General features: G+C 38.7%; 1 protein-coding gene across 3 annotated transcripts in view; it reads left to right on the forward strand.

Moving 5' to 3' along the window:
* ZDHHC20 (zinc finger DHHC-type palmitoyltransferase 20) overlaps positions 1 to 12,891 on the forward strand; it is a 51,622-nt gene extending 38,731 nt beyond the window's left edge. For 2 of the 3 annotated variants that reach the window (XM_066989771.1, XM_066989769.1), the window contains 6 exons: positions 4,506 to 4,638; positions 6,205 to 6,331; positions 7,563 to 7,652; positions 8,616 to 8,731; positions 9,165 to 9,242; positions 11,626 to 12,891. In XM_066989771.1, coding sequence (XP_066845872.1) covers positions 4,506 to 4,638; positions 6,205 to 6,331; positions 7,563 to 7,652; positions 8,616 to 8,731; positions 9,165 to 9,202 — 504 coding nt within the window. In that variant the 3' untranslated portion in view covers positions 9,203 to 9,242; positions 11,626 to 12,891. The remainder of the gene's footprint in view (positions 1 to 4,505; positions 4,639 to 6,204; positions 6,332 to 7,562; positions 7,653 to 8,615; positions 8,732 to 9,164; positions 9,243 to 11,625) is intronic. The other variant, XM_066989770.1, reaches the window with a different exon arrangement.
* The last annotated feature ends 2,590 nt before the right edge of the window (positions 12,892 to 15,481 follow it).

Raw genomic sequence — 15,481 nt, forward strand, 5'->3', positions numbered from 1 at the left:
GACTACAGAATAGTCCTGGGAACTTCTCTCTACATCTGTAGATCAGGGTGGCCTATGGATACGTCCTGCGTGTAGATTGCTTCACTATGTTGCTAATGCTCAGCAGTGTTTGCTACAGCATCAGACAGATAACTGTTAGGGCTCTCAAGATTTGTTTTGTTTTTTCCTTTATAGCTTGACTGTGAGAAATGTTATAGTTTGGTTTTCAGAAGGTAGCATTTCTTTTTTGCTTCCTTATAAATGTTTTCAGAGAAAGCGTATATAGCCATTGCCAGGTAGAAGATGAAATACTTGGAATGTAACCTTCAGAAGTTGGAGTAATGAGATTTTAAAGGTGTGCATGCTACCTACACAAATTTTAGCAGTCCATTGTTTTGAACTGTTGATGGAATTTGTTTACAGATGCAACATGCACATGCAGATTCTAGCAAATATTGTGAGACATGCACTTCTTCTGATTGAAAAAAAAATAATCTGTCACACCAAAAATCTGTCACACCTGCAAGACTTGCATAGCATCTTTCATGCTCTGTGCAGAAGTACTGACAAAAGGTTTTAATACTGTTCATGCTGTGATGGAACAGCCGTGCTGGCTCTAAGTGTTTACCACAGGCTTACACTCTGCTGTGGGAGTTTAAATCTGGTTTGTATAGATCAAGGAAGTATGAGTGACACGTTGTTGTTGTTGTTATACTCGTAACTCCTTTTCCTATACTCATAAAATTCTTATTCTAATACCTAGGAAGTTGTTAAAGATAAGCAGATAAATCCACCGCTTAACAAAATGCATTTGACACAGGCACCAGTCCTGGCTGAACGCCCAGTTCTTGATGCCTTGTTTACATAGTACATGGTAGCACTTCCCAGTGTATGTTTGTATCCACTCTCTTTGTTCTGCTCCCTCCCACCTTGAAACCTGTTTTTTTTCCAGCTGTTTCCAATGTCTTTCAGTGTCCTCCAAATTATTTTGGCAATCCTGAGCATAGTTAATTTAAGGATACAGTATGTGTTCCGGGACAGATGGTACATACTTCTGAAAAACTCCACTTCTATTTAAAATAAAATTAAAGAAAAGTAATTCCAGGTCCTCTGTTAGAACTGAGTCCTCCTGTCTGTACACATAGGGATGTATACTAGATGTTTGAGTTTCTTCTAGATTTAAGATGAGTAACAAGCTGAGCTCTGATACTATTTTTTCTTATTATTTTTTAAGTGACCTGATACGTGCTCAAATGACTCAGTGCTTGTCGTGTTCAGGAGGTTGTGAAGGACCCTTCAGAATAGTGACTGCCGTCAGGCTATTATGTGTGCTAAGTAGACCAAATTTTATTGGGCATATCATTTCCCTTTGTAAGCTCTGAAGTTCTCCCACCTACAAGTCTCTTCTGTGCTGCTGCTAAATGTACAGATTTTAAATAACTAATGACTGAAGTTTCACTCTTTTCACATGCTGTGGCATGTGGATTGCTGCTAGAACACAGCTGTGATTAAGTCTGTGATAAGTGCTCAAAGCCTGCACCCTTCTTTCCGGGAAAGAATTAGCCTTTTTTGAAAGATGCTTGAGTTCTGCAACTGTCATTCAAGAACTTAGAGCCAGTGGCTCCAGCTGTGTAATCAGAAGAGGAAAATGTTCCCAGGGGATCAGGCAAATTAATGATGTATGATTTAAAAAAAAAAAAAAATCCTTCTCCAGGTTATAGACCTACTGTTCTAGGGAGATGCAACTGAAAGAAAGTTTTATTTTCTGGCCCAAACACAAAGACTAAGCTGTCACTGCTCTTCTGAGCTCCAAAATCAACTGGCCTGAGAATTGTCCATAGAGAACTACTTCATTTAAGTAAGCAGTTCCAGAAGAGTCCTATAAGTAATACTTTGTATTCTTAGTAGTATTTAAGGATCTAGTTGCATATAGTCTCTCTCTCTCTCTATGATTGTGTAGTGAAATGCCTGAACCTGGAAGCTCTGGTTATCTTTTTGTTTTTGTGTAAATTGCAAACTGACAGTGAAGTATTGGCAAGCATGACTGCTTGGGTGTATGTATGCCATCAAGAAGTTACAAAAATTAATCTGGTAACCATGTTTTCCAGGAAACCACAATGTGCTCAGAGGTAGGAAGAGGCATCACAGTTTTAACACAAAGCTTAGAAGCAAGCAGCAGTTAGAGTATGTCTTTTGCTAGCCTTCATTTCAGGGGATCGCAAAATATTTCACATCCCCATTCACAGCAGTGAGGAGAGGGGCTGTAGCACAAATTGTCTAAGCAAAACTAGAGCCAATAAACAAGTAAATAAAGGCAATAGATAAAGAAACTGGATGTAGATGGCAGTTCAAACAGCTGGACTCTATCATTTGCTTACTCTCGCATGATCAGAAGGTAGCCAGCATTTTTGAAATTGCTGTTAATATATGCCAGACTCCAGGGTAAAAGCTTGGGCTCTCCCTAGGCTTACTGAAAAGCCATACGTCTTATGTAGGACAGATTTGTGAAGTGCTAGCATCTTAGCTAAGGTGGTTAATAACATTCTTTAAAATTTGAAATTTGAAGTCTAACTTGAACTAAGCTTTCTTGTTTCTTTCTTTCTTTTCTTAAGTACTGGTTGAATTTCAGGCGTTAGACTGAAAATATCTCTCACACAATTCTCAGTATTGCAGGACATTGGGAAGAAAAAAGACAGTACTGATGTGTTACGTTTTGTTGTTGATGGTTTTTGGTGTTGTTTTTTTTTTTTTAAACAAAGTCGTGGAAGGAATGGTATCTTATTTTTTGTGCTTTTGACTGAACCTACATCTAATGGTAATAGTTATGTTCTGAAGTCAGATTATTTTGTTTATTTATAAACCATTGCTTTATGGTTTATTCTTATTCTCTGGAGTATTGTTAGCTTTACAGAGTTGTATGAATGGTGTCGTCATAGACAGTGTCACCATAAACCTTACTCGTGGAGGAAACTAGTAAAGAACGCACCCAGTGCAGTCACGCTGCTCAGGACAAGGAAACCACTTGAAAGTGATCCAACCCCAATCTCAACAGCAGTACTTCAGAAGAAAATCACACGCCTTGGGAGTTAGTCATGTGCTCTTGTGTACTCTGTCCTCCATTCTCTTGGAGAACAGGGGCTAAGGCTGCTGATGGGCGTTGGAACTTGGCACGTCCGAGAGCACGTGTGCACACCAACCATTTCTTTCTTAACAAAGCTCATGCTGTTTTCAAACATTTGGTCTTAACATAATATTAGTGTTTAATAAATTCTTTGTTTGTGCAAAGCTTTGCCGCAGGAAAGCTGCAGAGAATTGTCCAAAGGTAAAATTCAATATTGATGTAATTACTTAAAAAATGTTCCTACTATAGTTTTTCTAATCCAATCCTTCGTAGTAGCTATTTACACCAAACTATGGTGTAAATAGTTTGAAAGGGAGAAAATTTGTAATCTCTTTTGCTTATGAATATAGGCAGTGTATGTGGATGTAGATATACCTGTATGCACTTGATCTTAATCGAAATGTCTTCTAGATAATCTAAAAAAAAATAAGCCTCAGATAAGTGTGTATGCTGAATGAGCTAATGGAAAAAGTAATGGCAATAATGCTAACTAAACTGCTGAATAAAAATAGCATCTCTGCTTTCATAGTGCTGCTAAAGGTCAGCTGCTTAAAAGTACTGCAATTTTGAGGATATAGAACTAGAATAGTATTGTTACAAATCCTACTGGCCTCTTGAAAGCGCAAGCCTAAATATGGTTGGGGCTGGGGGTGGAATTGACTATCGCTTGTGGGTGGGAGGTTATTTTTTGGTGGTTGGACTGAAATTGTTGGTTTTTATGTAGATATTCTGGTGAGTAACTTCTGGCTTGTCAGAGATGGCAAATTTGTTCTGCTAGGTACATGCTGGTTGTTCCTTAAACCTGAGAGATTATCAAAAATTGAAGATCAGTCCCAGGAAACTGATCTTGTCTGGGAGTTGTTCAGCCTTGGAAACACGATGTAACTAAGCCACTTCCCATTCATGTTCCTTATGCCTATTCAGAAGTATTATTTCAGTATTTCAGTATTATTAAGTTGCCAGGAGAGGGTTTGGAAGTTTTCATTGTATCTTCTTCTCTTGAAGAAAAGCAATTTTGGATGTGTTTTCAGTGTTTCTTTGGCTGCGGCTGCACAGTGAATGTTTTTTAGTACATTTTTGTTTTTTTTTTTTTTTACTTGCCCCTTGCTGTGCATTTAAAAACTAACCTGGTTATATACAGTGCTAGCAGACAGATGAACACGTGCAGTGATGTAACTAAAGTCAGGTGGAGGGGGTACCCATCAGCCTTCGAATGCTGTTATATAGACACTGGTTTAACATGACATGGAAGGAAGGCCCTGCTTGTGCTGCTTTTCATTGTGAAAAATGGGGTGAAATATCTATATCAGAATGGGCGTAGCAGAAAATGTTTGGTGATAATACTGCATTAACTGCTAAAGAAGTGTTAACATGTTAATCTCGTTCTTTCTTTCTTTCTCCCCAGAATGAATTGCGAGACACCCATGCAAAATTCCACGTACTATTCCTTTTCTTTGTGGCAGCCATGTTCTTCATCAGCATACTGTCGCTCTTCAGCTACCACTGCTGGCTAGTTGGCAAAAACAGATCAACAATAGGTCAGTTAGTTGGAGTACAGAATTGTTCCTTGTCCCAAAAAACAAGTTGCTGATGATGGAAGGATAAACTTTCACGTTTAATGGGATTTTAAAATTCTGTGCAGCAAGAAGAACTTTTGGTGAAAGCAAAAAAGGTCAAACCTTGTCTTGCGTTTCCTAGTGTAGTGGATACTCTGGTGGAGTCAAGTGTGGAGATTCATGATGAATGTCAATTTTTTGGTTTTATTTGTATTTTGAGACTAATGAGGCACATTTTTGTTGTGGTTTTTATATAGTGTTAAGTAATGTAACAGAATTGCTACTTACCAGTTACCCTGTTGTTACAATACTTTGAGTAGCTGGGTGGCCCCACCTGAGGTGAGGGCTGTCCTGTGTACGAATATAATACATTTTGCTCCAGATCTGAAAGAGTATTCTTAAATCCTGCGAGATAAAGTGGACTTTGGTATTAGGAAGTGACTTGTAAAAGCACTGCAAGAAAAATGGAAACACTGATGCACGTGTCCTAAGTAATAAAAGAATATGGCTTGCAGGTAACTTCTGTGCCTAAACATTCTAAATGTCATTGATGAGTGTAAGGAAGTTACTTGCATTAGTTAAAGTATCTAAGTTCCTGCTAAAGCATTTTTAAAGTGTTTTTTTTTTTTTCAGGGGTGTGGTGGATAGTGCCACAACTAAAGTCAAAATCTTCTACCTTTTGTTGGAAGTTCAATTTCTGTTCCCAAAAACAAATGAGTTAATTGAAAGAGATACTACTTTCTGCTTGTTAGAATTTTTCAAGAGAAGAAAAAGAGGTTTTTTTGGTTGCTTGACAGGATGGTTAAGTCATTTTTCCTCTGTGTATCTACAAGCTAAGGAATTTTCACGGGATCTCTTTTAGCTTTGAAAGAAATGTTAACATGTTCCTTGCCCAAAAGTCATTGTAGGTCATTGACAGCACAATCAATATTTACTTTCTGGTTCATGATTGTGAAAAGACAAGGTGTTGGTATGGAGAGAGGAAAGAGTCCTCTTGGTTCTTGGCCAAGTGTGTAACCTGTCTGACTAGGTAAATAGTAGGTCGGTCAAGTTTAGGTGGTTTGCTGTATCTCATGGTGCGTCTGTTTCTCTAATGTAATAGATCTCATCTTTCTCTGATACTGTGGTATGCTCTTAGTTTGACTTCAGCCCTGGACAGGGTGGAAAAAACCTGTCCTGTATGAGTTTAGGTACAGTAATGCTCAATGGTAAATTGCTTATTTATGCAGAAGTTGTCATCTGCTCAAAGATGTGCACAGGCCAAAGAGAGCATGCGGTATCTTCAGCATGCTGATGGTACTTTGCTTTGCTTCAGACCTTAAGTTAAATGTAAAGAGAGAAAGATGACTGTTCTTATGTGAACTTTAACACTTAGATTTTTTTAATGTTTTTTATTACTTCAGGTGGCAATCATTTTTTTCCCTCATAATACACATCAAGATGGTCTTAGCTTGCCTGAGACTGTGTTCACAGTAGAGAAGTTTGAGACTGTCTATTTTCCCTGACTGCTTGTTGCTTTAAAGTAAGTTGCGTGTTTTTCTTTTACAGAAACATTCCGTGCACCCACATTTCGAAATGGCCCTGATAAAAATGGCTTTTCTCTTGGATGTGGCAAAAATCTAAGGGAGGTTTTTGGAGATGAAAAGAAGTATTGGCTGCTCCCTGTTTTTACCAGGTATTTGATCTGACTTGAAATGAATTGGGGAATAAATTGATGACTTAATTTTCACCTTGCTTCCTCTTTTCTGAGAAAAATGAAGCACAATTGAAAAGCCAATTTGGAAATCTTGTGTGATTGGTGTGAAGAAAATCTGGAGGAGAAAACTGAGAAGACTCTGCACAGGGTTTTCATTCAGAGATGAGAGCCTCATTTACAAGGGCCTTCTAAATACAGAAGTTTGGAAAGTTTTGAGAATTGTATTTCAAAAATTCTACACCTTTTGATCGGTAGTATTAGTGCCTGGTTATAAAGCAGAAATCAACAGCACAGGGGAGACACAAATGCTCTTTGAATTTCAGCTACACTGAAACAACATCAGTTTAAAAACACCCCCTCTTATCCCCAACAAACTTGACAGCTTTTCTTGTGCTGTACATGACATATTCATTATTAAAAGCCTTCTGAGAAAGTGAATGTAAATAAGCAGCAGTGGAAAAAAATGTTGATATGTTGGAAAACAGCAGTTTTAAAATTTCATCTGAACCAGTGTTAGGAAGTTGCAGATGAATGTCTGAGAAGCTCGATAAAGTAAGACTGACCTGTTGCTCACTCCCACCACTCCAGAAAATCAGCAGAACAAAGTAGGTGCCATGTTTCAGCACTGCTTTTGGAGGCTTGTGTATCAGCTTAAAATGTGGGTGAAGCTTTTTGCCAAACTGAGGTCTGGTAGCAAACAGCAGGGGTAATAACAAGATCTAAAGTTGCCTCAGCCAGTTGCTCAACTGATATGACTTTTCACATGATTATAAAAAGGTGGAAGGTATATTACAGGTGGGTGTTTTCCCAACACATTCTGTCTTGACTGAATTTGCTTTAAAAGAATGCTTAGTTAATCTTACAGTGATGGGAGGAAGAAAAAAGTATGACCACCAGAATATTGTTTGTGCTTCTGGGATTATGAATACTGGATAGTCTGACTACCTGTGCCCAGTGCTTTGGGAGAAGACCAGGGCTACATTGTACAGAAACACAATGTTGTTTCTGAAATACGTAGGCAAGTGCTGTGCTCAGCAGCCCACACTGAGTGGTAGGGTGGGAATTGTTTGAGCTCCAAAGCTTAATTAACTGGTCATGGGGTTTAGTGGTAGGAACGCCTTGCTCAAGTCTGCAGTTCAACACTGCACTCAGTAATTGATTCCAGCCTGTCAACTGCAAACAGTGATTTGAATCTTTGTTTCTGGTTTAGTTTGGGCGATGGGTGTAGTTTTCCAACTCGTTTGGTGATTATGGATCCAGAGCAACTAACTGTCTCAAGCCAAAATGAACCTGCCAAAAGGTAACTATTGCACTTAAGCTGTACTGTGCCATAATTCATCTGTTAAAAAAAAAAAAAAAGTTTCAAAATTATTTTTTGTTTTAATTGTTTAAACTTGTTGTTGGGTTCAAAGTGAATTCGTAAGTCTTCAAAGAAGGATAGAATGAATCAAAACTAATAAACGTGATGCTGCTTGATACAGAAGGGCTATTTCTTGTTTTAGACTTCTAAAAGGACGTGGCTCTAAGGAAACAGAACAGTAGTGAAAGTAAAAGACCTTACAGGCTCTTTTAACAAGAAGAAAAAAAGTCCTAGGGAAGAATGAATAATGGTCCATGGAAAAAATACTTAAGATATTTTTTCAAATGAAAGAAAGAGTAAATATTACTTGCATTTCACTTCCTCCAGCATGCCTAAGCAAGGGATGCTGAGTCATAGTTTGCATGAGGTAAATAATGTGGCTATTGCTGGGTTTGAGCAGTGGAGTTCTTCTAGGTTGTTACATTTTAAACCTCCAAATTTGCATCGTTTGTATTTTCAAGAAGCTTGCTTCAGATTCAAAGACACATGAGTACGTGAAACTTCTGAGGACGTTTACGTGATTTTGGAAGGCTTCTGTGTTTGGTGAATGGCTGAAGGTTGTTGTCAACAGCAGCTACGTGAGTTATCAGGCATTTGGGCCAAAGGCAAGACTGAGAAGTCACTTCCAGTACCACACAACCTGTGGAATTTACACAAGCAGTACCCTTGTGCCAACAGCAGAGTAGCCTTTTGCATTAAGATGTTCAGCAGCACACCCTAGCTTTTAGTGGTGGAATACAACATTAGGTTGTTCTTCCAGATAGTACTGGTTAGGTTTTCTTTGTAACTGTGTGGCAGTAACATTGTTGTCAGTATACCATTTCTTGTCTATCAATCTAGAAATGTCTGAATTAAGCAACTCTTGCAATTACAGAATTTCTGTTGACTTTGCTTGCTTTTCAGCTCTGGAGCCAGTCAGCCCTTTCCTCCTCGACCACTCAGTGAATCACAAAATCGATTGCTAGCCAGTGATGGTCAATGGGTAGAAAGTGGCCCTGAAGAGGAAAATGTTAAATCAGGTAGACTGCACCATAACATTTCTGATTACTCTGTCATTTTGTTCATGGTGGGTGGGGTGTGTTTGGGTTTTTTTTGTTGTTGTTGTTGTTGTTTTTTTAAGCCTAAAAAGTCCTTAGGAATTGGTTGGAGTCCGGTAGAGGAAACCTTGTTACATAGAATCCAGTCAGCATGTTTATAAGCTAAGGCTAACTTGTGTCTCGTGCTCTGCTCCAAACTGAGTTTTAAGGCTAAGGTAATGGGTAGATACATCTGGCTTTCTCACTCCCTCTTCTGAGACATTTTGGATTTATTTTATATTTGATTAGGGGGAGGAAAATATTTCTCTGAAATAGGTATAACACAATAAGCATGGTTTCTGGTTTGAAGTCTTTGGTATTTGCTGTGCAGATCTGAAAAAAAAAAACACATAATTGAGATTCTCTCATATTTTAGGTACAAAAAAGCATATTATAGTTTCATTGGAAAGTTGATCTCAGCTTATTACTAACCAACCATCTCAATGAGAAACAGGTAAGACTAACGTAATTGATTGCTATTTCTTTATATATATGAGTAAACTAAAACAGACATCTTGAGGTCAAAAGTCACTAGTCATGGAGTGCAGAGAAGTCCTCTGATGTTGGATGAGTCGTAGAAAATCACAGAATCACAGAATTGCAGGGGTTGGGAGGGACCTCGAAAGATCATCGGGTCCAACCCCCCTGCCAAAGCAGGTTCCTTAGAGCAGGCTGCCCAGGTAGGCGTCCAGACGGGCTTTGAATTTCTCCAGAGAGGGAGACTCCACAACCTCCCTGGGCAACCTGTTCCAGTGCTCTGTCACCCACACTGTGAAGAAGTTCTTTCACATGTTGGTGCGGAACTTCCTGTGCTCTATCTTGTGGCCATAAAAAAAAAAGTCTACATAAAGCTCAGAATGGCTCACCAGGAGATGAGAGTGGGAGTAATGTACTGTAGGAAACATTGGTTGGCTAGATCTAGGATGAGTCGGCCTAATCCTGTAATTTAGATTGAAGTGTGTAATGTTGTATTTTTACCTGACCAGGGAAAAGAATCTCATCTGCTAAACAGGCAATTTCAAGATGAAAGTCTTGATACTCTCTCAAGGAACAACCCCTCAACTATATTGTTATTGTATATTGGTTTACCGTGCTCTGCTCTTATACTTCAAGAAAGTGTGTGCACAAGGAATGAAGGTGTCGGTAAATATAGGTGTCTACATCTGGACTGCTTTGTGTCACTTGTGACACATCGACACATTAACAATGATCTTCTTTTGTGTAAGAGCTTCTGCGCACACTGCACACTTTGCACTAGGGAAATGTAGCAAATGCTGCTGCTTGCCCTGGTGTATTTCCAGTGACTGAATTAAATTTCTCTTTTATGTTGACTTCATGCTGCAGTGAGTTTATAAACTCCTGTTAAATTTTTATTTCTAGAAGAGGAACGGATCTGATTTGGACAACTAGCAACCATAGATGCTGAGGGCTGAGTCATTACCCCCCACCTCCCTTTGTTTCTTTTAAAGAGTTGTAGAAGGCCTGCATGAAGGAATTTATATTGCCTCTCTGTGATCCCTGACACAGAAGTACAGCAAAAGCTGGAAACAGGGACCTTACAAGGAAGTGCCATTTTGTTTGAAGAGAGAACAATCTTCAAGATCTTAAAGCTCAGTAATTTTAGGATCATCTTTTTTTATTATTTATTTACTAAGAAATAGTCTATCTAAAAGGTCTCTGCAAGGGATAGCCAAAATTACAGTAGTTAGTAGTACTTTTCTTGACACTCTGTATAAATGTTCAAACAAGTACCCTAGTAAGGGATTCCTTTCAGCCTCTAGTTTTATAATATCTGATTTGATCTAAACAGGTTATTCAGTCATTTCCTTTCTATGAAAAGTAGAATAGATACTTTCTGAGATCAGTTCATGCCAGCAGTCTTTGACAGGGTATTATAGAATGTACTTAATCCTTCTTCCCACTGACCTAGAGAGAGAGCACGACTGACAGCTTAGACCAGACTATTATCTGGTAATAGTTTGGTGTGACTTTCCTTTCCAAGCTCCCTCCCTTCCTAAAGTCAGACAAATTTAACGAAGGAAGATGGTGTGCCGTGTACCCCACTTCCCCAAGCTGCATAGTTTTAGAAGTTGTATAATTAAATGAGTCAGAGTCACACCCATCACAAAGCATTTTGGTACGTGTTATCTCAAATAATACTTAACTCAGTACCACAGTGTTTCAGCTGTTCTGAGTCTAGTTGGATCTGATCGGTTTCTGATCGCCTAGCTTGTTAATTCCAGTCCCCTACAACTGGAAGCAGCCATGCAATAGCTGTGAGATCCAAAATATCCATTCCATGCACTTTGCTATGCCTTGTAATAGACTGATAGCTGTATTTTTCATTTTTTCATTTTTATACCTGTAGCATGCAGTAGAAGCAATCAAAGTTATGGCTTAAGTAAAATTCCCATGTCATTGTACAGAAAAGACAAAAATCTCCCAGCCAGCAGTCCCCCAGACTCACCTAGACAAATATCATTTGTGTCTCCAAATGTGTCAATTTAATTAAAAATGAATGAGCAATTCTTGCCAACCAGACATCCAAGAGACTTTAGCCACAGGTCAATGGTGATGGACTTGACATTCTTAGTGGAGATAATCTTATAAAACATGAGGTTTAAAAGGAGAAGAAAAGGGAAGAAAAAAAAAAAAAACACCTCCCAGAAGGCTAATTATAAGTTGAATTTAGCTTAGCTGCAGTCCCAATCGGGAGGCAGTAAAATACCTGTTATCTAGATATTCCTGTAATGCAGTATGATTTGTTTCGTGTTGTGTTTCTTTTTTCAAAGCTAACGGTGCAATTCCACTAATGAGGTTTTGTTTTGTTTTGTTAGGTTTCTGCAACACATTTTGTGCTTGAATATTACTTAATTTTGTTTGGAAAAAGTTGATCAGTAAAAAATGGAACATGAGCATTTTAGGAAGAGACAAGAAATTCAAGTTTCTGCACAGTCCAATGGATTCTTGTAAGCACTATTGCAGAGCAGGGAAGTTAAGACAGATGCCTTAAGATTCTTAACGTGCATTTATGCAGCACTGAATTATATATATACTGCTACCAAAGGGCCAAATCCTGAAGTGCCCTGCTTGGATGCACAAGGTCCAGAGTGGGAACTATGCATTTCTGTTATGCTGCGGTGATGGGGGTAGATCTGCAAGGACTCCTACCTCCTCACAGGCGATCGTCACACCTTAGGCACTGCAGAAGTCACTTCCATAGCAGGTTCTGCAGAGAACAGAAAGAAAGAAGAAAAAAATAAAAAAGAGGGGGAGGGGTTGGATTGTGGGGGATTGACAGAGTGTGGCTGATGAGTCTGAAATGCAACTGTCCATAGCACAAACACCGGGTTTTGTTGAAAGGAAGGGACTGGGTGACGTGTTCATGGTTGTAGCTCTCCCAAGTATTTCAGGACTGAGGATTCCTTCTACTGGCTGTGCTATGGAACAAGGCAATGCCAACAAAGCAAAAGCCTTTTACTTGGTGTTGCTTTTTTGCTATAGAATTGAGCCCCCTCATCCTTTTAACTTGATTTATTTAACCATATCAAGAGCATAGCTCAAAGAAGTGAACTGTCTTTTAGCTGCAAGTACATGGATTATTACTTTTCAACAATTGCCTCTCAGCATACAAAGAAAAGCCAACCCAAGAAGAAATTAACAAACTGTTACATTTTCTGTTAATGTCGGCAGCGTTCTGTATGAAGCAGTAACAAAATGGCAAAGTACCCCTGAGAAAAAGGTTAGTGCAGTTGCGTGTTGTTAGCAAATGGAACTGGAAGAGTACTGCTTTTTATATGGGACTCTTGATGGTTTATAAATACTGTTTTATACTTTTGTTTTATCTTTTTAATAAAGGCACAAGTTTTTATTGGTTCTAAAGTACCATTTAAACAAATTTCAAGTAATTATGAGAAAATTAGCATTGGATCATGCACTCGTGTTATCACACCAAAAATTTGTATGCTTTAGTCTGCCACTTTCAAGTCTATTTTAAGTGATACTGAACTGCTAAAGATGAGTGCTTTGTGTAATAATGTACCTTGTTCACAAAAGGCAAAATGTGTTTCCTGTGTGAGGAATAAAGTCCATCGTAAGCTCAAGTCCAACAGCAAAGGACATGATTTTGTTCATTTTCTCTTGCTCCTCTATAGAGAAGACTGCTACTTCATCTTTGTGTGTTATTGACGTTTTGCACCTGGCAAACGTGAAAAATAGTTGTACTGTCTGAAGCTTTTCTGATGTTCAGCTGATGCTGATTACAAATAGATGTAAACTGTTTTGATACAAACTGAAGGGGGTAGCTGAAGTGATGATGTGGACGAAAGGAACCTGTTTGGTTTCTCTACCAGACTGGTTGCTACTTAAGTCCAGTATGTTTATGATGGAAATACAAGGGTATCAATTATACTGTAAGGCTTAAACAAATGTTTTCTTTGTCTTTGGAAATAATACATTTTCTTAAATGTTAATCTTCTGCAACAAGAACACTTCAAGAATCTATGGGCATGTTTTGGTCACTGTGGAGTATTGTTGACACAGAAGTAATAGTCCAAACTTGGCATGTTATGTTTAGAAGTTGCAAAATGTGTCTTCAAACTTTGTATGATAAATTTTGCATTTGCTAATTTTCAAACTTAAAACATTTGCTATGCATTAATCTGAAAGATTTAGCTATTTTTTTCCTCAAATGTCAAGTGCAAAGTGCTCATCTGAATATCAGCTTTCAGCAATACTGACATGTTGAGCTCACAAAGAGAGAATGCATCAGCAAAATTTCTTGGGAAGAGAACAGAGACGAAAGACAGTGCGCTCAAATTGCTCACTCTAAATACCAAAATGTGCAGCCCCAAACACTGGTGGAATTGTAATTGAGGGCCCTGGATATAATCTCTTTTACTGGATCAGTGTATTACAGCGGAGATAAATACATGCATAGTCATTCCCTAGCAGAATTAGAAGCAAAATCTCTGTAATGTGGTAAACCTCACAGATCCAGCAGTATAGCCTCTGTCCTCTCCCAGCCCCTCAAATTGCTCAGTATATATTCATATGAATGCATGTATACTGTAGGCTAACATCAATATAACTTGTTTGATTTTTTCAGCCAGGGTAGTTAATCTACAGGAAAAAAAAAATGCAGGTAAGCAGGCTGGGCTAAATCCATGTGTATTCTGTAGCAAATTGGTTCATGTTTTGTTGGCGTTTCTTCAAGAGCTGATGGTTCTGACATCTTTATGCAAATCACCGATACATTTTGTCCCAGATTTCTCTCACGTTTCCAATGACAAAAGTCAGAGAGCATTGTGCTTGGGGTACTCTGGAGGCCAGAGTTACTGTTGGTAGAAAAGCAGATGTTACTGAAAAATCACTTGAAAAATATAAAATGTAGTAAAATGGTTCAAATGTGATCCTTTCAAATGCACACCCCTCTGGTTTTTTTGTTTTGTTTTGTTTTCTTCAGAAAACTGAGTACTAAGAGTAACCCTAGGCTCATAGAAAGGAATTAAGTTCTCTAAGTGAATTGTATTGGTGAACTGTTTTAGGGTTGCCCAGTGAGTGGGATGGTGAGTGCCAGGTTTTTCTTGCAGGCACTGGCCAGGGAGGAGGCATTGCTAAGGCAGGTCAGCGGCTATACTTGTCTTTGAGTTCCTGTCCTGCCAGCTCCCTAGCCACAAGCAAGGGCATTCTGTGCTGTATCTGAGCAGCGTGACAGGCAAAAAGAGGGAGCAAGCCAGGAACTAAAACCAACTTTGGTTTAAAGGACAAAAAGCTGCTGGGCTGTTGAGTTGCCAGCAGACTTACATATCGCTGCTAGCAGAGGCAGGCCGTCTGTCGGAGCTCACCACGAAATGGGGCCTTTTGGCTCACATCCATGCGCTGAGCTGCTGCACACTTCCAGGGGAGGCAGTGAGCAGCAGACCTGCCTGTTCAGGAGGCAGGAAGGGAAGATGGATCCTAAGAAAACAACAGTTGTAGGGTGCTGGGTTGTGTTGTACATGCTGGTTCTATGCTACATATCAGCAAGTCTTGGAAATAACTTATGTTCATCACTAAAAATAACAGCGCTTAAGCTTTTAGATCCCTCAAAATAATTACTAGCCATGAGTAGCATTGTAGTTACTGTAGGATAGTAAATATTAACTGCAGTCAGAAACTGTGCTATAGTATTTTTTTTACTGTTTTTTTTCTTTAAAAAAAAGTCCATATACACACAACGGCAATGCACACACAAAATGACTTGAACTCCCAGTGTTTAAGGCTGAAGCCTGACACAAGACAAGATTCCAATGTTTTCTCTTCAAGATTTCTGAAATGGAAGTTGATAAAGCTCTCCCTGTGAAGATGATGCAAGGAAATATGTGAATAGGAAAAAAAAAAAATAACTATCTTAGAAACCTCAACTAATATATATTTTATTTTCCCCAGACAATTGGTTTATTTACAGACTGTAAAGATACACCTACCTGCTGTTCCTATCAAGGGCATATTATGGGAAGAGGGCAGGACAATGTATAGGTTTCTCTAATAACTGACAAGTTAGATGTACCATAAATGATTGAAAAATTCCACTTCCAAACTTCAAATATTCATAGGTTTATTTTAGAAGGACTTCTGACATTTCTGTTTTTAGTGATTTGAGTGGGAATCATGGTAACATTTTTGTTAAACCTACCCTTTGAACGGGGAATG

Source organism: Anser cygnoides, chromosome 1, assembly GCF_040182565.1.
Source record: "Anser cygnoides isolate HZ-2024a breed goose chromosome 1, Taihu_goose_T2T_genome, whole genome shotgun sequence".
Classification (NCBI taxonomy): Eukaryota; Metazoa; Chordata; class Aves; order Anseriformes; family Anatidae; genus Anser; species Anser cygnoides.